The 24,921-nt window shown below is 39.9% G+C and overlaps 1 protein-coding gene across 2 annotated transcripts; it reads left to right on the forward strand.

The window, feature by feature from the left end:
• The first annotated feature begins 2,111 nt into the window (after positions 1–2,111).
• On the forward strand, positions 2,112–12,402 carry zfand2a (zinc finger, AN1-type domain 2A). 2 transcript variants are annotated; one of them, XM_080776214.1, is made up of 10 exons: positions 2,112–2,239; positions 5,156–5,245; positions 6,281–6,375; positions 6,702–6,833; positions 6,934–7,088; positions 7,191–7,319; positions 7,401–7,476; positions 7,591–7,670; positions 10,089–10,222; positions 12,103–12,402. In XM_080776214.1, the coding sequence occupies exons 2-9, from the start codon at positions 5,191–5,193 to the stop codon at positions 10,201–10,203; spliced, it is 837 nt and encodes a 278-aa protein (XP_080632340.1). In that variant the 5' UTR covers positions 2,112–2,239; positions 5,156–5,190; the 3' UTR covers positions 10,204–10,222; positions 12,103–12,402. The 2 variants fall into 2 exon arrangements, with proteins under 2 accessions (XP_080632340.1, XP_080632339.1); XM_080776213.1 differs by having other exon boundaries at positions 10,089–10,182.
• Positions 12,403–24,921: the final 12,519 nt, after the last annotated feature.

A 24,921-nucleotide genomic window follows, 5' to 3' on the forward strand; every position in this document is an offset into this window, starting at 1 on the left:
GTAAACAAGAAACAATGTGTAATGAAAAACAATCTGGCTAAGTGATTGTAAATGTATACGCATTGGTGAACAAACTGCAGGCTTATGTTTAAATCAATCTTCAGTGTTGTTGTTTTTCAGTATAGATAGTCTGCAATGTAAAATAAAGTCGAACCACCACTTTGGATTTGTGATGAGGTCGAAGGACGGTTGAGTGGTTAAAATATGTAGACATATAAGTATTATAGTTTTCTGATACAGAATACAGAGGAAAAAACCGATGATGAAAAAGTAGGCTACAGCTGTGTACAGCAGTGTCAGGCCCTCTGGAGACCTCACTTCACTGGAGAGAAAGGTCAAGTCTGTTCCATCCTGTAGAACTTTATAAAAAGACCTGTGGCGCCCACTTGTGGCTGTGTACCTCCTAATAATGGAAATTCTGGTTAGAGTGCTATGCCACTCTAACAAGGATGAATGAATGCAGGAATTCGAGGATTTACTGTAAAGTGGCAATAAACGCCACCACTTACCACGTTGGAAACGATACATTATCTACTAAACTGCGTAAGGATACAAACTATTACACCCATATGATTATTCAAGATGACACACACACACACACACACACACACACACACACACACACACACACACACACACACACACACACACACACACACACACACACACACACACACACACACACAAACACAAACGCACGCACGCGCACAAAATTGCACTGATGAACCAGCCAACCAGGTGTTTTCAGAGCGGTGCCATCTGGCAGTGCAGAATTACTGGCTCACGAGCCAGGTGCTACAGAACAGGCCAGGAATTGATGCTCCAAGCCTCCATAACCACTCAAATCTTGATCTCATACCTCATTCCACCACTGTATCATTATGGGGGAGATGTTTTTCACCTTTAATGGCACACTTTGACCTTATAACATGTGGCTGTGACCATTTTCCAATATTGGTCTCCGCCAATTATAGGACTCCTAAATTCCACTGCATCCATCCCTATGATGGGTACATCTGCTATGGGCATTCCTTTTGCTTCCAAGTAAGTCCCTCCTTATCTTTCCGTTTGGCGCTTTAATCATAGAAGAGCTCAACTTGGGTGTTTCCAATAAATGGACATCAATGCTTTGATTGTTCTTAATATTTCTCAAACGAGCCTTCACTTTCCTGCAGGTAGCCTAATTCTCTGGGGTGTTTTGGAACCAAACACATACATATTCAACGCAAAATGTTTAGGAGTAATTTAAACATGTTTGTTTGGGTTTGTGTGTGTGTGTGTGTGTGTGTGTGTGTGTGAGTGAGAGTGTGAGACTGTGAGACGCAACTTGGCCTGTTGTAGCGCCACCATGAGGCTGATTTGAAAACTGTCAAGTGGCATTTCTTCCTCCGCCTATAGTGGGAAGCCATAGATATGCACGGCTAGTGATATCCGTGGATATGCTCCTAACCAATTATGTGATATGAATCATATATCACATAGGCTACATTTGCAGGCTATATAGGTCTTCATAGCCGCACACAGACCCCCACAATTGTGTTTTATTATGTGCATAGGTGTCAACGTTATGACAATCTTGGTCAAACATTTAATTTACGCAATGAAAATGTAATATTGCAGAGACTTTTGATTAATAATAAAGCACACACACACACACACACACACACACACACACACACACACACACACACACACACACACACACACACACACACACACACACACACACACACACACAAAAGACATCATATTCATGTATCATTTTACTCAGAAAATAGCATGAGGAAATGTTTTGCTGCCATCAACTGGCAAACGCTGCAATGACAGCGTTGAGACTGTATCTGTCTCTTATAATGAACAGAACAGAAAAGGCTATAGTAGTCGTAGTAGTAGTAGTATTTTTATAAGTAAGTAAAGTATTAAGCCTATACGACACGTTACAGTTCATTGGGAAAATATACAACTTTAGAATGATCCATTCCAAACCTTTGACCATTTCGATTACATCATCCGCCGATGGAAGACTCGGGCACCTTCGTGTAACTTCGAGAAGTGTCAAGGCGGTCATGCGGAAGTGGGAGGGGCATGGGTGACACATCAAAACCCAACAAGATAAAAACACAGTCAGATGGTGCTAACGTTTTCTGTTCGAGAGAGGCACACACTTTTGACCAGGTTTAATTATTTATACATTCTTTCTACCGACGGTTAAACAACAGAGCAACACAACAGTCGTCCGGTGAGTTGAAATCACAACGTATTGTGTGAAAATGATTTGGTGTTGGTGTAGTAGTCGGTCGAAACGTTCATTAAAAGTGTAAAATGTAGCTAATGCCAGTTAGCTCTTTTTTAGCGTTGAAAGAGTCATCATTTTAACGTTATGTCAAGGCTGTAATGTTGCTGTTTTTATACTTGACATTAGCATTGGTCCTAACAGTGTAATATTTACAGTTATTCTGCAGTAACAGCCATATTCTCTATTATTCAGCGTTTGCTTGATAAGCAAGCAGATACTAGCTATCTGTTGCTATCTGTTAGTGAAGTGGCAAAACCGTGCTAATGTTAACCAACTCCAAGAGGTGTGTTGTTTGTTTGTTCGGCGGCGTGCGCAGTGAGTGTTTGTCTACTCGCTTGTATAATAATCTGTCTGGTAATTGGTTATCTTATACCAGCATCCAAGCTTAACTTGTTATGTAACTTCTTAACTCTGTTTGAAGTGCATGGGCCTGTTGCCAGCTACAAACGCCAAAGCCTTTTCTACTACTAATACTACTCCGTAGTATGACGTGACGTGTCGCTTGTCCAAGAACCGATCTACAAGACAGTCAGTTAGTCATCTCAGATTTATTATATTCTTGAATTGATTTGATTGATTCGAGTACTTTATTAACAGTGAATAAACACAGGAAAGTACAGTTCACTACTGCTCACTCTGGGGATTTATTAGCCCCTCCGAGAGGGGCTAGGGATTTATAACCCCCAAAAATGATGACATGCAAATATACAGTACTATGCAAAAAAAAATATTGGTTTGGGTTAGACTAGCGGCAGCCCCTTTCGGAACCCTCTGTTACCTTTTCTGAAGTTTGGATGTGGCACCCTAGGGTCCCTGTCAGCTTATTCTGCCCTCCATAGGATGCAGATGTACATACTCTCTGTTCACGGAGAGCGGTGGCGCCGCTTGAGTGTTGGTGAGATGTTTCAAAGATGCATAACACAGCTATAGGAGACAACGGAAACGTGTATGAAACCGCATTAACCGCATATGCTGTTAAAAAATAATAATTGGCTTCTCTGAAATTCTCTCTTCCTCACTTCCCATGTCCCGCCTCCCACGACACAACAGCATTATAAACATCCTGCATGTACGCAGTCAGCCAATCGGAGGCAGTAACTAGGACGTGCAGCTAGCCAGTCTCGGTGCGGGAGGCGGTACAATGGGAAGTCAAAAAGGAAGAGAAGGAGAGAAGTTCAGCGAAGCAACATTTCCAAAAAAGATAAATACTTAACGCCAACTCCGATTAGTGCTGTTTCGTACATGTTCACGCTGTCTCCTATAGCTGTTTTATGCATCTTTGAAACATCTCACCAACACTCAAGCGACAGCGCAGGTCTCTGTGAACAGACAGTAGGTAAATCTGCGTCCTATGGAGGGTAGAAAAACCTACAAGGGACCCTAGGGTACCGCCGTCCAAAATTCAGAAAAGGTAACAGATGGTGCCGAAAGGGCCTAGAGCGTCATGGCTAGGGTTAGACAGTTGTTTCATGAGACCCAAACTCCTGCCTGCATGGCTCCCTTTTCCACATTGTTTTAGATTTATTGCTTTGAAGAAATGGAAGTAAAACTGGTATTTAATACAGAATTAAAGTTGAAACAAGCTCATTCCTTTTGGAAGATAATGTTTCACATTGAAATTGTAATCTTGGCTACAAGTTGTGGCCCTCAACTAATTGTGTGTCTGTTAATTTAACAGAATTGTATGGGTGAAACGGGTATGGGTGTAACGATACAGACTGCATTGAAATATATTTTTGTCTTTTTTTATGTAAATGTCAACATTGTATCGTTTGACTTTGTATCGTATCGTTTTGCAATGCAAATAATTGATTGTATCAACAATACTATTACTACTGCGATGTATTTAGCCATTTTAAGAAGGAAAAAATAAAATAATGGGTTTAATTACTTATGGTTATGTGTTCAAATACAATGTCTATGATTTTGCCAGAGAATCTGCCAATAATAACATAACAAAACATAATCATTGCCTTAATCGCAGCAAGATTTCTGTTTGTAAGAGAGAAACCGCGGTACAGCTCTACTGTAAACTTGATGTAAACGTGATGTTTTTCTATGTTTTTCTATGTAAATGTTTGGGTAGCGCCCCCAAAAATGTGCTCGTTTTGAGCGACCTGCCAGCACACACCTGCTGGCAGTGCAACTGTCCCAGTCCTGCAACTTTGTTGAGTTTGTGTGTGTGTGTGTGTGCTCCAAGCAGCAACACTGCCTCCATGGAAAGATGCCACGTTTGTCCCTTCAGGATGAGCCCTGTGCTCATGTCCCAGTCACACACACCAGCCAATACCAACAGAATTATAATGGGGGATTTTGGCACATTTTTGGGTGTCTCCAAGCCTGTACACAGTACCCACATGTTTAGCTGTGTTGCTCATTCTACAATTTACTTTACTTTATTATGGCACTAGCATTATCCCCATTAGCACTCTGCTCAAGCATTGCTCAATCCTTTCAAGTTATACCTCATTGTAAAGGTGACTGGTAATCATTAACCCATTTTGACCTGAGATCAGATTCTAAAAATGTCTGTTTGAAAATGACAGTTTTCTGAAAAAGCTATGTTTGGGCTGATTCATACTCTTATTTTAGAGCCGAATAAAAGTCGTTTCGGCCTACAATGTGAGTGACTATTTTTGAGGTTCCTAAAGTCGGCTCTTCGGTGCTACTGAAATCATTTCGGCACTACAGCGCCGAAACACCTGTAAAATAGGAGTATGAATCGGCCCATAGCCAGATCACCTTCAATCATGTTTTACTATTTCATAGATTGGCATGAACTTATAAATGCAGATCTTAAAACGGAGTGAATCCTGGGTCTTCAGTTTTTAATACCCCCCCCCCCTCTCTCTCCCCCAGGGTTTGATTAAAGGTGGCCGCATCACAATTGTACAATGGAGTTTCCAGATCTCGGAAAGCATTGCTCTGAGAAGACTTGCAAACAATTAGGTAAGTGAAGGCTAACGGTTTCCTCCACAGTTTATGTGGGTAATATGTGTATTTTTTTTTTAATATTTTAGTATTTCAAAGTGTCTATGATGTCATGGACACCGGTCTCACTGATGGATTACTACAATTACTATAATGCTTTGCTGCACTCACGCCACCTTGGGCGATAGGGGAGGGCTGTCCTACTGAGACAACATGTAGTCCAGGAAGGAAGTGAGACCAGTGTCTATGACATCACATACACTATATAGAAGAGAAAAGTCCTTCTGCACACGGTACCTACAGTGGACAGGTGTGTCGGATAACTGGAGAAGTAGAGGGGGAAAAAGAGAAAACATCCCTGACACTGTGAAATACTAAAATGTTTAAAAACCCCAGGAAAGTTTCTTGTCTCCCAAACATACGGTAATTAAAATAAGATCTGGTTGCAAAAGGGGTGAAGTGACCCTTTAAATTAATGATTACAGTTGCAGGCTACAAGAAATGTATGACTGAATGTATTTCTAATAGTATACTGTACCTGTTGTGACTACAAAATGTTTTATTTCATAGGAAATTATATTTATTAGGTGAAAAACATTGAAACAAATACTAAATATATTTTAAATGTCTACGCAACTATACATTTTATTTGCCAGGCCTGCTTCCAGCAATCAAACTCAATTAACTCAGGTAGACTTTTGTGCTCCGGTCCAGACGCCTACAGTACAGCGTGTTGCGGGTTCGAATCCCGACGTATTTTCTCAAAATCATCCTGCTGGCCTGATTGGAACCCTTTCCTCTGTGCCACGGGCTGTTGGTTTGGCACTCCTGCTATAGAGTGTTTTGTTCAGTAACAGATTTCTCTGTCTCTTAGTAAACGCTAAACAAAAATACATTTTCAGGGCAGGATTATGCCAATCCTCCAATTGTATCTAATTGGGAGAGAACTCGTACAGGATAAACAAGTTAAACTGGAAGTGATGAGATAAACTTAAGTTTCAGGTCTCTGTGAATCATATGCTCTTTTTTTAAGAAGCTGGTTTACTATTGCAGATTTCCTTCCCATGAGATGTGATGCCTGTGAAGAGATTTTCTGTAAAGACCACATCACCTATGCAAATCACAAGTGCATGTCGTCATACAAGAAGGTATTTTACAGTATTCCATACAACCATCTCAAGATGTGTTTTTTTATCTTGTGATGTTAAATGCCTGTATAACCTAATACCATTTAATGCTATGAGTAGAGTCAATGGAATTGATTTTGTTGTGTCATTCAAGACCATGATCGCATGATATCGCGCACCAATATTAATTCAAGTGAGACATGAGATGAGAAAATAAGGTGGGAATAAGGAATAATCACAGGAGAAGCTTGGAATGTTGTTAAATTAGATTGAGAATGTGATAATATCCTCATCTAGTGATGATCTGTAACATTAATTGTCATTGTGCTTGGTGGTTGGTCCTTTAGGATGTCCAGGTCCCTGTATGTCCTTTGTGCAACATTCCCATTCCCATCAAGAGAGGAGAAATGCCTGACATTAAAGTTGGTGAACACATTGATCGGGATTGCAAGTCCGACCCTGCCCAGAGAAAGAGAAAGGTTGCTCTTACAAATATACCATATGTATTTTCCATAAAATGAGACAAAGTCCAAATGGAAATAATATTAATCAGAATTCACTTTTTTTTTCTCCATACAGATTTTTACAAATAAATGTTCAAGAGGAGGCTGTAAGCAGAAGGAAATGATTCGAGTTACATGTGACCAGTGCCACTTGAATTACTGTCTTAAACACAGACACCAACTTGACCATGACTGTAATAAGACTGATGAAAAACCAGTCTCCAAGAGTGGGTATGTGCAGAATATATCCTAATGCTCCACTCAACCCAACACTGTTCACATGTCTCTTCTTTTTCAATTATGATGTTTGACAGTCTGATTTCTTTACTTTAGACATTCTGCTTTCATGTGGGCCCATACTGCCTCCTCCAGCAAAGTGTCTGGATCTAGTTCAGCCAGTCAAGGAAACCCTGGCCCTGTTTCTAATGGTGTGCCTGCAAACCACAGAAGCAACAACAATGGGTAAGTAATGATATTTTGTGTGAGTGTGTGTACAGTTACATTGTTACACTTTTAAACTAGTTTTCTTTTTTTCTCTCTCAGCCAGCACCAATGGATGCCTACTCCAGCTGCAGCACAGAATGTAATGCCACCATCAGCCTCATTTCAGGCTGGCCTGGTATGTATAATTGTTCTAATGACACTGCATTGCCCCATTCTTAAAGAATACGAGTGAACATATAATAATGATTGTGGTTAAAGGTGAGTGTGTAACATCTTCCTGTCATTACAGACAGAGGAGCAGGCTTTACAAAGGGCTCTGGAGATGTCTTTGGCTGAGTCAAGGAATAATGTTGTTCAGCCAACCCTTAGGTAAGCACAGTCCTCATTACTTGCGCAAGCAGAGCGCGCAAGTAATCGTTTCGCTTGGTCTCTTCGAAGTGAAGACAAGTTTTCTTCAACGGTAAATCTGTGCCTGGTTTGCTGGGACTAGTTACAACATTACGTCATCCTTGAGAGAGTACATGGTGTGTATATGACGTAATGTTGTAACTTGTAACTTGTAACTTGTAACAACTTTTTGGAACCAAGTAACCACAGTATACTGCTAATCAAATTACAACTACATACTCTGTATGTAGTTGTAACTAGAACAACTACATACAGTCTGTGCCTGGTTTGCTGGGACTAGTTACAAGTTACAAGTTACAACATTACGTCATATACACACCATGTACTCTCTCAAGGATGACGTAATGTTGTAACTAGTCCCAGCAAACCAGGCACAGATTTACCGTTGAAGAAAACTTGTCTTCACTTTTTGGAACCAAGTAACCACAGTATACTGCTAATCAAATTACAACTACATACTCTGTATGTAGTTGTAATGTGATTTGTAATTTGTAAATCTGTGCCTGGTCTGCTGGGATGTATATTTCAACAAATTTGAAAGTATTATTACAGAAATTGAAGTTAGAGACACATATTACTCTGATCATGATTTAGTATTAATATCACTATAGTACAAAATGAAATACATTTAAAACAATTGACAATTTACAATAAGTAATTTTCATCACATATCAATGATTCATTTTTCTGTAAAAAAGTAGTTAGGTAGCAAATAGTTACACGTAATGATTATACATTTCAAACGTTCCTTCACAGAGATACTGAGATGTGATACTTTCCAGCGGTCGAAAGTACTTGCGCGCTCTGCTTGCGCACTAGTAGGCCATTTATGGCCTACTAGTGTGCAACAAGCAAGTATGCACTCGGCAGAGTGCAGTTCTAGTTAAGAACTATAATCCCACAATAAGAACTATAACCCTCAAACTAGGGATGCACCGAAATTGAAATTCTTGGCCGAAACCGAATACCGAATATAGGAAACAGTTGGCCGCAAACCGAATACCGAATATGATTAATATTATACATCTTTTTTCCTACCATTGCTGTCATGGCCGTACCTTAAAGCTACCTGATTTATGGCAAAATAAATGGTTATGGCAAAACTTAACTTAACTTAACTTAAATAATAATCACTATTATGGGTCCATAAAACATTTATTCAGCCCTTTTGAATGCATTAATTGCATACACTATTCGTGATATATTTTCTGCCTATTCGGGCCGAAACCGAATAGGCCGAAAATGAATTTTTAGCCATTTTCTGCGGCTGAATATTAGGGGCATCACTAGTTAAAATAGTATGTTTATACAGAGTAAGTACAGAATAAATAATCTCTCAATCACCTGGTAATGACTGTGACACAGTCCTGTATCTGAAAGGCCAGAAATGCAGTCCTTGCAACCACAATGTTTCCAGCCAGACAGGTCTAGTCCAGAATGACACTTAAGCACTATATACTTTGTTGTACAACAAATAGCAAAGATTGTTGACCTACCAGCTTGTAGATGTTTGGAAAATGTGAAAGATTTAGAAAGCTTTTGCCTATAATGCCATGTTGAAAGTGGTTATCACTTAACATACCTACACCCGCACAGTATCATTGGTATGAAGTGTAACTGAATATCGCTGTTTTAGTATCCTCACTTAACCCATTAACCTGAGTTTGATTCTACAAATGTTATGTTATGGTTATGGCAAAACTTAACTTAAATAATAATCACTATTATGGATCCATAAAACATTTATTCAGCTCTTTGAATGCATTAATTGCATACACTATTCGGTATTTTCTGCCTATTGGGGCCGAAACCGAATAGGCCTAAAATGCATATTTAGCCATTTTATGCCGAATATTTTCTGCGGCCGAATATTCGGTGCATCACTACCTCAAACCCTGCATATACAGTATCCTGCAAACACTTCACCCAGGCAAGAAAAAATTTATGGCATGTAACTACTATTGATGGTGAACAGAGTGGATTTTCTAGCTTCACTATCTCAAACAGACCCTGGCCTGTAGGCTCAGTGGTGTACTAGATTTGTGTCTTGGGTGTTTACCAAGTGCCTCATGTATCTGCAGTTTACAGCCAGATTGAAAACGGCAACAATGTACAACAATTCCTTGGAGGAATCCTCGTTGCCTGGCAGTCACATTTTAGATTCCTCCGGTATAACACTGAAAGCCACATGAAACTATTAAATTGTTATTGATTACCAAAGTATTGGATTATGTTTTAGCTAGTTTATGTTTTCTTTTAATGTTTATTATTATTATTTTAACATTTGATAACTTTACCTTCATGTGTGTCATTGTCTTTCATTTTCAGCAATCATAACCTGTTGTCTGATATTTATAGTAGTATATTTTTGTGTCTTAGTCCTCAGGAACAGGAAGACCTGGCTCTGGCTCAAGCCCTCGCTGCTAGTGAGGAGGAGTACAGACGCCAACAGCAACAGCAGAGACAACAACAGGTATCTGCCGGTAGCCAGTAGCATGCTAACAGGAGAACATGTAGGTACCAGCACATTGTCTCAATGTTTTGTTGACTTTCACAAATGGTGCTATGGTAGGGCTAAACTACACACAGGGCTTCCTTGGGTTATTAAAAAGTCTAAAACGAGTATGAAACATTAAATTGTATTAGAAATTCTAAATTTCAGTGGTCTGAAATAGTTTGCTCAAGAAAGAAAATGTGACCGAAAGCTTAAACCATTTAAAAGAAAATTCCGATTTGTCACTGCCTCGTGTTCACTTCCATGTGATTTAGTTTAGCCGTTTTCCACAAGTAAATGAATGTGGCTAATTGGTTTTGTAAGTGTACTGGAGGGGTCAGACAGACAACTGCCAGTGGATGCGGTGTTAACAGGACCAGACAATGGCTAAACAGGCCGGGTGTAGAGGAGGGTACAACCTTGTTCCTCCAACAACAAAAAGTACTGGTGGAGTGCTTACGCATGGTGTACGACAAGAGACCTTTATTCATCTCACAAGGGATATTTCCCAAGACGGCACAGCAGCTTGTTATAGTGCAAGAAAAATGTAGTTTAGAACTAGAACACTGGCCTTCTTCCCTCATACACCATATAATGTTTGGGAACTCTGGAGTTGTTTGTTTTAGCACACTTATGTAATGTAAGCTAGAAAAGCTTGGGGCTCGACAATATAAAACGTATTCGAACAAAAGAGAACTAACTAAGTAGGTGACTGACCGTGATCAGCCCAAATGTGAAGCTAGTTTCATTCAACCATCTATTGGAGCAAAATTAATGTGACAATGTCAGGATATGTGAGGGAAACATAACTTCTCTGTTTACACAAATATGAACTCAAAAGGAGAGGTGGACAAACGCATGGGCCTTGCCAACTGCGGTCAGAATCACCGTAGCATAATGCATCCTCATGTCCAAGAGGCATCTATCTATGATATCTTGAAATATTAACGTAATATTCAAATGCTCATTCTCGTGTTGATGACCGTAGGCTACAGAGAAAGGTCTATGAATTGATTCATGACATCCTTGCATGATTAGAGGTATTTGAACATATTCTATCAACAATAAAATGTAGGCAGGCTACTTTTTGAAATAAATGCTTATCTTTTTCTCTCTCCTCACCGCACGTCTTTTGGAGATGAATAACGGGGGCACATTTTTGTTTTAATTCTTATTAATGCAATTATTGATGAATCAAGCGCATGACAAATAGTTTTTTACCGTTCTCCAAGCCGTTCTCCATCTTAATGCATAAATGTACTAAATGGTAAGGAAATATCTGATGTCGCTGTGCCTCTGGTTAAGACCAAATCAAAGTTGGTCTTGGCCTAAGTGTAATATCTAATGTGTGTAATATTATTTTAAGACCAACACACCCATGGGTGCTAAATACTGTAGGCTCATTTGTTACCGTAGGGATTAAAAATGACATCCGCATTGGTCTGAAGTTGGCTATGATAATTGCGCTGCCCCTTTGTGCCATCTCATGTCGGAAAGATGGGGACCATTATGTTACTTGCAAAACTTTAAATTATGATAAAACAGCTTGGTTTATACATGCAAAACAGCCTTGATCTGGTATAAATCCGCCCTAAATGGAACAAGTGACCAGTTTGTTTACACACACAGACAGTATCTGTGCTACCATAACCCCTTCTCTGAAAGTTGGCAACCTTCAACTGGCACTGTGGCACAGTTATGACTGGTAGACTGGTACCTATGCAGATTACATTTAATAACTATAAAATAGTTTTTTTTTATGAGTCGTGGGGATATAAAAATCTTTTAAAGTGCTGATACCTGCAGATTCCCTGTACATAAACGGCAATACATATTAATAATTTTATATTAACGTTGACCTTTTTGAAATATTTATCTTTATTCATGTTTCTATTTCAGGCTAGAGAGCCCTCCAAACCCTCGAGCTGCAGCCTTTCATAAATTCTGACCGCTACCTAGGCCTGTGCACTGAGCTGTTGTCCCTGCACATTCAGGATACTGCAAAGCATCACTAGAATTCTTAACTTGAAGGATCATTCTCCAGAAATTCCTGAATTATTACTGGCTTAGTGACTTCTCTACTTTAAGCACATACTTTCACAGCTGAACATGTCACTTTTACCAATGCGTTGCTCTGTACATATTTTATATGCTGATCACTAAGCAAGATATTACCATATGAATCTTGAATAAATTATTTTGAAGATGTCCGAGACACTTGGTTTAATTCTAAACGTCTGCATTTCCTGGAAGGAATGAGGACTTTTCTGTGAAACATTTCCCATGTGAAATGGCCAAGCAAAGTCAGACTTTCAGAAGTTTCACAGAAATTCCCTTTGTGCTTTGACTAGAAGATTGAGTCTGACAGCTAGGCATTGTCCAGAGACTATTATAGTCTGAGTTCAGAGAGGGTAACTTCCCATCTACTGTGTGTGTGTGTGCGCGTGAATTGAAGCCTGAGACATTTTTTTTACTGTGAATTTGAGAAAGTTCACCAATTACAAATATCAAGGTTCAATATAGTGTGATTGTTAACATTACAAGTAGTACAGAGCCATCAAGTAAGACAGAGTTACGACAACTGTTTACTTCATGGGACCAGGCTCTTCTACCTAGGCTTCACTCACACCTGCACAACAGATTGACTGATGCAAGCTCGCAATTAATTTCCAATGGGAGTCATGGTTTGACACAACATTTTTGTTGTATGAGGGGGAGGGGGGCAGTCGAAACGCAGTCGAAAGCCGTACAACAAATGTGTCAATCCATGTGACTTCCATTGGCAATGCATTGGGGCGGCCATGACACTTACCCTTTGTTTACATCTACCATGCAACAATGTTGTATGCTAGATGTGAAGGTGTGAGTGAAGCCATAGACTTCTATTGAAAAGGGACAACCGGAAGTTTACGGAATGCATTGGAGACTGAGTCTATAGGTTCACGTGAGTAAATTAACCACGTGACCAGGCTGTTTTCTGCCCCCTCAATGTTGTAACTCTGTCTTACTCTATGGCTCTGGTACAGTCAAAGTTTATGCTAAAAGGTCAAGGGTCAACGTTTATGCTAAAAGGTCAAGGATAATGCTCAAATCCTGGTTTAATATTTATTGTCCTGAAGGATATTGATATTCAGTCTTTTGAAAACACCCACAACGAAACACATGGCACAGAGTGAGAGTGAACATGAGTTCCCCAGTGTACACAGAACCATCCTATCGGTGGGGCAGTTTGTTTAATGCCGCGATTGCTGAGGGGGAAAAACTCCTACTAAAGCGGACCTTTTTCCACAATAAGGTTCTGTATCTTTTTCCAGATGGCATGAGGTTGAAAAAGGAATACAGGGGATGATCACTAACTCTATGATGATAGCCTTATTCATATCGGAAAGAAGTGTGGGTGTAGGTAGTCTGATGATCTTGGAAGCCATACGGGTAATACTGAAAGGTTTGTTTCTGTTAGGCATGGACAGTATGGTGTAGAATCATGCGGAACAGTACAACAGAACAGGTTGAACAATGCTTTTGTACATAACAGAAGATTAGGGGCTACAGGTAATGATCCTAATTTAAGGATTTTTCTTTGCTGAAAATGTGAATTGATAGATGTACTATGTTGATCAAACCTAAGACTAAGACTTGTCCACAGTGAGGCCAAGATATGTGAAACTCAACCTGCAATATAGTTTTACCAATAATATCTGGTGATGTGTGTGTTGGACACCCTTTAAAAAAAATCAACACTACTACACAGAGTAGATAAGTAAAATGACCCTCAGGAGCCTACTGTATGTCAATTACTGACCATAAAATACAAATAAACCTTTTAAACTAGTTATTCCAGATTTGTACAGCAGAGGGCAGTCAAACATTTTAAATGAGGCTGCAGGAAAAATGCTGCTTTTGTACAAAGACCTCCAGTATTACTCCTGGTTACTGATCTTGTATAGAAGACCTATATCCATATAATCTTGACAATTCTATTATGTCATAGGAAATTTATCTATTTGCTTGATATAACATACATTAAGGGAATGAAACACTGGCCATATACATGACAGTAATGTGTATCTTCGCAAAGATATTTTTGCATGATCGTGATTTTAGAATGGAATCGCAAGTTCAGTACCGACAGTTGAATGACACGCCCTTCATTTTACACAATTCCCATAACTCACACATTGTACCGTATGTTACAGTTAATGGATGAAACGGTCACAATGTAAAATCATTGAAGTACTCTAAAAGGATGGAAAAGTATGGATTGGTTGACTGTACATCTTTTATATAGATTAATAAAATACTTTACTATATCGCTCCCTCAGGACAGGTGATGCCAACCTCTTGGACATCTGCATTTCTCAATTGCAGCCCCCTCTCTTTGGAACTCACTCCCACCGCACATCAAAGCTGCCCCCACTCTTGCCCTGTTCAAAGCCTCCCTCAAAATCCACCATGTCAGACTTGCTTTCCCCGCTAGACTAGATTTCTCTTAATAAAGTTGTTTTGTTGTAAACCAACTTTGGGTATAGAGAAAAGAGCTTGATAAATGTGATGTATTATAAAAAATGAATACTATATTTTAATACCACAAATGATTTAGCCATTATGGTGATTATCATTAATGCTATACAACATTTCAACTTTCGATATGCAATTCCTCAAAGTACCGATGGTTGCCACGGAATACTTTACGTATTACGTTACGTATATACTTGTTTTTAATTTGAAGCACTGACTCAACGCCTGTCGTATGAGATGTGCTATAAAAAAAATTGACTTGACATTGATTTGCAGATTTTCAGCAGCCCTGCATGTCATTTATTCGCCAAGCAATATTTCGACGGAATACACTCCTAGAATAGTCTTCATACTGAATTAAGAGAGAGTACCACTTACCAAACTTTGGTAAATGGGTATAAAGCTAGATAATTCCTCAACACAGTGAACCGTATACTGTAACTTGCTGTTATATCACAATTAGAAAAAGCCTTTCAGTCTTTCTTTCTTCCATTAATAATGGAAGTGTAGGTGGGCTTTGCACCAATTATGTCTTAACACAGTGTGCCACAGTACTCACTGTTCCATCGCAGGGTGAAAGAGCATTTCAATCTCTTCTCCACTACTATTATGGAAGTGTAAGAGAGGTGCTTGAAGCAATTATCTGGAACATCAACGTATAAAGGACATCTTATCACAGTGCTTACTGTGATTGAACAGTAGGCACTGTACGTGGCTCCATCAACATGATGTCGGAGCAGGCCTGGCGTCACAGGGGGCGTTAGGGGCCCCCTCAAGATAGATAGATCTTTATTTGTCATTGCAACGTGTACAACGAAATTAAAAGTGCCAACCAATCCGTGCATCATATCACAAAACAATATAAAGCTAAAACAAAACACACATGACTTCCTGTGACTAATTTTAGCTGTTATTGCACAACAAACCCTTATTGCACTTAAGATAGCAGAAAAACAAAACATGTGTCGCAGCAACGGATCATTTCTTAGCAGCATTGAGTGAAACTACCGCTGTGGGATAGAAGCTGTTACTGAATCTGTTGGTCCCTGACTTGATCACTCTGTATCGTCTGCCTGATGGCAACAGTTCAAACAGTGAGTGACCGGGGTGGGAACTGGGAAGAGTCTTTCATAATGTTCTGAGTTTTTTTAAGATGGCGGTCTCTGTGTAGTTCTTTCAACTAGACCATCTAGCCCCCTCAGTCAAGACTGTCAGTTAAAATCACAAAGACGTACTAGTACTTTTAAGTGTCAGTGGTGTTGTGTGTACCAGGAGGGACTGACAGACAGACAGACGGACATGACAAGGACTTCAGCTGCTATCAGTAAAAAGAAGAAAAGAAAATCATGGCCTTGTGCCAACCCCGTCACCGTTGTCGGCTAGCGCCGTCTAATCTAATCTCTGTCAGAGATTTTTAAATTAGCCATTCCGTCTTATTTCTTGTACACATCTGCCGGTGTGTGCAAAAAAGTGACTACACCACCCTCACGTGTTGATTGAATACTTTATTTCCATTGGGGTCCTTCGTATTCAATTAATAGGAATGGGAGTGAGGGATCCTACAAACCCATTAACCAAATATACTGGACTCTCCACATAGATGTACTGTACCAAGAGGGTCACGTATCCCTTTTGACAAAAACAGCCCTGCATCGGCCACCTGGCCTGGCAGAGATTCTCCCCTTTCTAGTTTTTCAATCCAGTGCCCATTGCTTGACCACCTTCTGAAGTTGTAATGAACCCTGGCACAGAACAAGATACTCCACCTTCTGGTCCCTCAATAGCAGTGGGGGAAAGTAACTGAGTACAAGTACAATTTTAGGTATTTGTGCTTTACTTTACTAAAGTTCCACTACATTTTAGAGGCAAATATTGTACTTTTACTTTATTTGACAACATTAGTTACTATAGTTACTTTGTAGATTTTGATAATTGTTTTTACAAAACATACATTAACCATTTGAAAGTAGCCAATCTGCAATGCATCGTGATGTGACACATTGTGAGCTTGTAGATCTGCTATTTGCAAAACATTTTTCAATTTCATTTTGGTGCCAATACTTTTGTACTTTCACTCAAGTACATTTTGAATTATGGACTTTTACTTTACTTTTGTAGCGAAGTATTTCTAAATTGCAGTATTGATACTTTAACTTAAGTAACGTAAGTACTTTTTCCACCACTGCTCAATAGCCACAGACCAAGAACTGCTAGTTGATGCCTTCCCAGAACAGCTCTTGCAGCAGGAGAGGATTCATATATATGAACCCTCTCACAGGGCAGAAACCAATTATGTCCTAGCCTAATAATACTGGGCGAACAATGGGTGTGAAAAGCAGGCTCCACTCAAGGACATTGACATGAAAGCAGAGCACCAGGCACAATTATTCATTTCAAATATAGGATTGTGGAAGCGAAGGTGAGAGCCATGCCAAGGCTGTTTTCAAGAGGAGTGTTTTGAAAGTGAAACGGCATTTCTATGCAGCACTCTCATCGCTATATTGCTAGAACGCTGAATGCCTGAGTGGCAATGAATCGTGTTCGCTTCATCGCATGCTTGGCTATTGCAAGATGTGAAATTGTCTGTATAGTAAGGTTTTGAGTTATATGACAGGATGTCTATTGAATTACTAGTTTCAGTTGATTTTGGTCATTGAATGAACATTAAATGTATTCATTTAATTTCTTACAGCTTTTGTAAAGACCAAAAAAGTTTTAGGCTGAAACCAATGGCTTATTTTGCCTATCCTTTTAACACCAAGCAGACTACAAACATGTAGAGTAACAATCAATGGGTTCCGTGACCAACCTCTGGCAACAATGTTTTGTTGATTGATTTGACCTCTATTGTCCTTATTTTAGGCTTATTTTCATATGTCTGACATCATGGAAAAGCTATCTCACATCATCACAAAACGCATGCCCTTTGCCTTTTTAGTGGGAGATCATCCTGTGTATGTCCTCATCACTCTGCTCAAGGCAGAGAATCCAGACAAGTACCGTCACATTGTGCCCTTTCTTGGTCCTTTCCATACACAGTGTGTGATGATGAGTGCCTACAAGGGGAGTGAGATAGTAGATGTACTTGTTGCGGGAGGAGTCAATGCCGAGGGATCTGTTGATTGTGCGCTGAAAGGCAAGCATTATAAGAGGGGGCTGCGTTGCTTATAATAAATAATAGATAATAAACACAGGTCTGAAACAATCTGTTGAAATCACAGTTCAAATATGGTGGAAATATGAGATGACGCATTCTTTCTAAACATATTCTGAAGGACATAATGTAAGAAACTAAAATAGGCTAGTTTTAGCGAGCACACTAAATAAAACATTTCGCATCCAATAAGCAGAATCTGTGAAATCAAACGAGTGGATTGATATTGATGTACTTCAGAATTGATTAGCATAAATTGCTATAAATTGAGGATCTTCTGAAGATCCCTCCTTAGAAAAGTCAGATTGTCATGAAAATTAGACTAGGTTACACTGTAATTGTCCATATGCATCAAGGAAAACAAACATGAATTTCATGTTCTTTGTTTTCCTATCGTTTTAAAACCTTGCAAGGCAAGTAGGTTACTTCAACCTTAAAATAAATAAGAATGGAACAGACAAGGCAAGGCTATTTGTAGGTATACCGGTCGTTTTGAAGGATCAAGAATACTTTATTGGCAGTGATATAACAAACAAATGTAATCCGTACAGGGTATAGTCAAACACACTTCCAAAGGGATCACCGAAGAAAGTCCTTGCGGTCTTGTAGTAGTGTATTTTGTGTAGTGTATTTCAACAAGGCAGTTGAAAGTGCTTTATACAAAACAGAGCATTAAGCCAGGCAAAGTGCTAAATGGAAATAGTAAAAAGGATAGAAAATGAGAATAAGCTTAACTACTATAATAATTACAAAATACAACAAAGTCGCAGCGATGAATGAAAAACCTCAGCAAAAGGAATCGACTATCGACAAACAAAAGTCTTCACTTCTAATGTAAAAGACTGTTGTAGCAGTCCTGCTGTTTTCCGAGTTTGTTCCAGATATGCGGTGCATAAAAACGGAACGCTGCTTTTACTTCTAGTTTTGAATCTGGGGACAGAAAGCACACCTGTCCCAGACGACCTGAGATTTTGAGTTTGGATCGTTCAGAATCATAACGTAGCTGAAGATCAGAAATATAGTCTGGCCATAATCCATTCAATGCTTTATAAACCAATATGTTTTATATATATTTTTTATATTTTAGTTATGAAGCCATGTTCATGAGGTCATGTACATGGTCTAACTTCCTGTCTGGACTACAAAGTCACACCTCCATGCAGCCCCCTCCCTCTCCACAATATACAGTATATAAAGAGTAAAGAGAGCCTGCTGTCAGCTGTCCAGCAGTCCAAATATTATCATACTAAAATTCAGCGAATGTCTGAATGTCTGAATGTCCCTGACAGCGCTTTATCTCAACATTGGCTGGCCCAATCACTCCCACTTTTCACACAGGCATGGACCATAATTATATGGAGGTCTTAATGGAGCCCTTTTTCCAATTTGACACATTAATGATTTATAATGAATTTATTAGTGGATTAAAAAATGCAAAAATGGGTATTGTACTGTCAATATGACATGAATATGAATGCAAAGTAGCGGTCCATGTGTGGACAGGCTACCTGTCGCCGTTGTGCATGGTGAGATGTGTGCAAACCGTGTAGTTTATCAGGAGAAGAATACCAAAGGATGCAAGATTTATTAGTGCATTAAAAACGCTCCGGGCGCAGTACCCCCCCACGGGCAAATATCTCACAACGGGTAAGGGCTAGTTTAATTAAATGACAGAATGGTAGACCTGAGGCCTACCATACCAGGCCTGAGGCCTACCATTGCGTGGCACGTCTATGCACGGAATGTCTATGTTCACAGGCTTCTGTGTGCGGCCTAGAGGGCATCTCAGCATGTGCTACAGCTACACTATACACCATGGGCTGTATTTTGCGTGTCTTAAGTACCAGGTCTTATTCCCTAACTTGAGTAAACTAAAGACCTGGAGGCGTGGTCAATGCTCTTTGGCCACTCAGAATAGCCAAATGGCATTGATCACGCCTCCAGGTCTTTAGTTTACTCAAGTTAGGGAATAAGACCTGGTACTTAAGACACGCAAAATACAGCCTCATGTGTCCTTGACTCCTTTGGGAAACTGGGCCAAAACATTGTGGCACATCAATGATCATATATATTATTATATTCTAAAGTCTAAACCTATAATTCTTCCTTGACCGGTGTCACCCTGGCTTGATCTCCCCTTTCGTCGCTCTCTTTGTTAAAATAGCCGTTCTACATCGTTTTGCTATTTTCACCCAGGGTTGGTGGTGGCTCAGGGGTAGAGTGGCTGGATGGTAACCACAAGGTTGCCAGCTCGAACCCGGGCTCCCCCAGAGTTGTTGTCGAAGGGTCCTTGAGCAAGTCTCTGAACCCCTAATTTCTCCTGATGCAAGGCAGCATGGTTTCCACCACCATCGGTGTATGAATGCGTGTGTGAATGTAATGCACATGTAATGCACAATCTATGTAAAGCGCCTTGGATAAAGGTGCTATATAAATGCAACAATTTACCTATCATGACATGCCCAGATTACTGAAGCTCATATACGGTAAAACAGATTTAGTTTTTATGTGACAACATGCCAGCTATATCATTCTAACATAACATACCGGTACATATAATCTGTCTCAAAACAAACCAAGAATCTCTACGTGGGTTTCCAAGGCAACTGGGTAAGGTAATGCATGTAGCTGCCTGGGATCTGAAACTGCCCCATAGCATCTGTATAGCATCCATCCTCCAACTTTTCTGTCCAGATATGTCAGAATAAAATTTTAGAGGCCAAACCCGCAAGTTTTGCATTTGTGCAACTTTTCTTGTGAGTGATATGGTGGAACTATATGCGATTCAGTAGTTCAAGTTCAGTTATTCTCTGTCATTTAAAGGGCAATTTTCTTATGGTGATTGACATTAGCTGCAGGGGCCGGTCTGACTTGAACTACAGGAAACAAGGAAGAACTGACATTCTGTACAGTGATGTCAGTCGTCGAATTTGCCGAAATCATGTTCAAAATATCAAACCACAGGAAATAATAATAATAAAACACTCCTTGTGTATGTTCTCAACTTACTTCGAGTAGCCTGAAAGTACCTTTTCATGGCATAGATAGAGGGGCGGATCAAACCGGAAGCCGGCTCCCAACCAATGAGCCTCCCGTCCCCCTTCCTCCTCCCCTCCCCGGTAGAACACAGCAACACTGAAGTCACCAAATTTGGAGTGACGCCACTCTGCACTGTTATTGGTTAGGGAAGTACAAGGTTCATTCCCACTCCTATGCTAGCTCTGGTCCATAGGCCTAATGCTTAATTCTGCCTTGCATTAAGGCTATGGGACCGATGGCTTCCAGCTCTCTCATGCATGAAACGCAGACCAGCCTCTCTGTAGTGGAAATCTAAAGAACGTTTTACCTACTCACCAATACAAAGACGGGTTGTGTCATTAGACAGCCTACTTTCCTTAGTGGACCCACTCTGAGCCCCCCCACCACACGTATAAAATGCGCTTTTTGGCCAGAATAAAATACTTTTAGTTACTCCACTGTGACCTCTACCAAGAGAGAACCTCATGGAAAGGGTCTTTCCGTCTGGTGAATATTTTTTCCCTTTCGGGCCAAAGAGTGGGTCCAGATTGCGTCCACTAAGGAAAGTAGGCTTTCTAATGACACAACCGGTCTTTGTATTGGTGAGTAGGTAAAACGTTCTTTAGATTTAGGCCGGTCAGCCAGGCTTTTTTCTTTTTCTTTTTAAACAAAATCGCTGTGGTCTCCGAATCTATACATCCGAGTGACCACAAGATTTGCGGATTGGGCCTTTAACTTGGTTGGGCAACAAACCCTGTCCGTCAGTCTGTGTGTATTCTAGCTAACTTGCAGTACTTGGCAATCTCATCTGTGACAGAAATGACCTATATAGCATCCTCATTTGTCAGAGGAGGATGTTTCAGCGTGTCCTTTTTTAACAAACTCAGAACTCCATAATTATTTCTGCAGGTCAAAGTCTATCCTTATAGCAGTGTTTCAGTTTTGAAACGTGTGGTGTTGAGGGTGTTGTTTCATTAGGCCAACAAATTCAGTTGTTGGTACGGAGTCGTGACAACTTGTGAGCATCTCTCTCTCAGACAAATAATTTATTTTAATGTCAAATTTGTTATGTCCTGGAGAACACCAGCTGTTCATTTCCATGTAATTAACTGTGAGAAATATCTTCTGGGGACAAATGTTTCAAGTGAGAGATTTTACAACACCACAGGATGGCTGTGAAGAAGTGTGACTGTATTAAGGCATTATTGTGCTTTACCAGTTAATAGACAGAATCCCAGTTTTGGGGTTACTATTTGTTGCTGTAGAGCAGTTCGTACTGATGTGATAAAACTGCATGCCTCCTAACAAAAACAATGTTTTTCCCCTATATTAATACAAACTGATGGATTTTATAGACTGCTTCTGCCATATTTCCAACTGAAAAGATGTGTCCTTCAGTCCCTGCTTAGAAAGTCATATAATTCCATGCTTTTTATCACATTCTCTTACAAAAGACCATGCTATGGTACTAGGCTATGCTGCAGTGACCATGGGAGTTTGAACTTGAATCTTCATGTTTAAATGTGTTAGTTTATATGGAAAGGAATAACATATTTACATAGAGTATAATATAGGCTATAGTAATAGTAATTTGTGCTGGAACATTTATATTGAATAGCCTATACTTACCTTTGCGCAGTAATTTCTGAGATATATTTTGGTGCATACCATATTACACTGGCATATAATAGAATATAGTACACTTATTGAAAGTAATTGAGTGGAGAACGTGTGATGTGTTGTGAACTTGTGACAAGGGACTGGTTCATGAAGCTAATTACTTGAGCTGGAACATTTATATTGAATAGCCTATACTTACCTTTGCACAGTTATTTCTGAGATATATTTTGGTGCATACCATATTACACTGGCATACACTTATTGAAAGTAATTGAGTGGGGAACGTGTGATGTGTTGTGAACTTGTGACAAGGGACTGGTTCATGAAGCTAATTATGGTATTGGTATTTCTGTCACGCCATTATCGCAGAAGACCTTTCATCCTGTAATCAACACATTTCCCCATGCAGGCAAAATGCACAGCTGCAGTTCCATTTACCATGGTTTCCATTATATCAGAAATGATTAACACAATGGAGATGTGTGCGAAAGGTATTGTTCTTTAACTCTGATATAGCCTTCCATGTGTTTAAATTGTATCCATAATAAATGGAAGAATCAAGCTTAAAGTACTTGGACATTTTCACCACAAAACAAAAACCCAATGACGTCCAATTTTTATGTAAAGTTTACCTTTGACTAGAGCCCAATTGACACCAGATTTTTTGGTCTGATTTAGTTCCCAAGGTTGGCCGTGCACACCCTGTCCTGACATAGCTGACGCACCCCCCAATGCTCAATCTCATTGTATTTGGCTGAAAATTATATATATATATTTTAATATGATTATGGCAAATAATCACAGAATGCTCTATCTCCTTACATGTTTTACCGGATTTTCATGTCACGCACCTCCTAGGGGGCGTTCGCGCGCCACAAGCTGTGCATGCACCACAGTTTGGGAACCCCTGTCCTAGTACTAACTGTATCCTAGGTTTAGGATACAGTTACTATATACCATACATTTCAATGATACAGTATTTTATTTAACTAATTAAAGTTCAATATTACTATTATATGAGGTGTAGCATCGCATTGCGCTGTGAGATTGTAGATCGGTTATTTTTTGAAAATCTTTAAAAATAAATCAACAACACAACAAAGAACATTTTGCCGATTACTGATCAAAAAAGTCAAATAATGGGCCGGCTTAGGGTCGATTCATACTCCTATTTTAGAGCCGAATAAAAGTCGGTTCGGCGCTGTAGAGCCTACAATTTGACGTCATTTGAGGTTCGGGGGGGCGGGTACCGTCCTAAAGTCGGCTCTTCGGTGCTACTGACATTTTCTGACGAGCCGAAATCATTTCGGCACTACAGCGCCGAAACAGGAGTATGAATCGGCCCTTAGTGGTCCAGGCATATTGGCTGGTAAAGGTAAACCAGCATGACAGAGTGTCGTGGGTTCGAGTTCCGATCCCGGCGAACTCTCTCTCCCGGTTTCCTGTCAAGCTACTGTATACCTATAAATAAAAAAGCACCCCAAAAATAAATATAAATAAAAACGTCAAATAATAGCCAATATGTAGGCCAAACCAGTATATTGATTGGACCATTGACATACCACTGATGGGGAGAGAGAGAGCAGTGTTCATAATGGCCAGCCTAGCTACCGGACATTAATAATTCAATACAGTGTCAAAATAAGTCTTGCATTCTTGCATTGCATATAGAATATATATATATATACACCGGTATATGTTATATTATGATATTATGTTTCAACATCCTTTGACCGTAATCCATTCTGTGGTTGCTATGGAAACACTTGCATGAACAAAACACCCAGAGGGATCTCGGAATAAGAATTAAGCCAAAACATCCCTTATTCTCTAACTTTAACTATTCAGTGGTTCACATTGTTGTAGGTAGCCTACTAGGTACAGTACTGGTACTGTATGTCTCTCACTTATAATTCTTTGTAAAGTATAGACCTTAACAGGAGTCTTCGTACAAGGTTTATTTGACTATGCATGCTCCTCCTGGTACCACAGAACTTCAAAGGCCCTCAAAACTAGGCTCCAGACTCTTACTTGGCCTCACCCCCCGAACCCACCTCACCCCTGCCCACTTTGACAGGCTGGAATGGCTTAGGGTCGACGACAGAGTACAGCATCTTGCAATGGGTCTGGTCCACAAGATTCGATAAACCACCAAGATACCCATGTACCTGTCTAGATACTTCCTTAATGTTAACGAAGTCCACACCCACGACACCAGAGGGAGTGCAACAAACATGTACAACCCAGATTCGGCACAAACAAGGGACTAAATTATTTTTGCTCCTATGCCACCAAAATGTGGAACGCCCTACCAGCATACATTAAGACATGTGAATCCCTTGACTCCTTCAAAACCACTCTCAAAGGTCACCTATGGACGGCTGCAATTCGAAACTGGCCCCTGTAAA

This window comes from Protomyctophum bolini, assembly GCF_963924005.1.
Source record: "Protomyctophum bolini genome assembly, chromosome: 11".
NCBI lineage: Eukaryota > Metazoa > Chordata > Actinopteri > Myctophiformes > Myctophidae > Protomyctophum > Protomyctophum bolini.

Coding starts and splice junctions, on each gene's coding strand:
- zfand2a (XM_080776213.1), top strand. CDS start 5,191: ATGGAGTTTCCAGATCTCGGAAAGCATTGCTCTGAGAAGACTTGCAAA. Junction 6,834..6,933: donor CTGCCCAGAGAAAGAGAAAG/GTTGCTCTTACA, acceptor TTCTCCATACAG/ATTTTTACAAATAAATGTTC. Junction 7,320..7,400: donor CACAGAAGCAACAACAATGG/GTAAGTAATGAT, acceptor TTTCTCTCTCAG/CCAGCACCAATGGATGCCTA.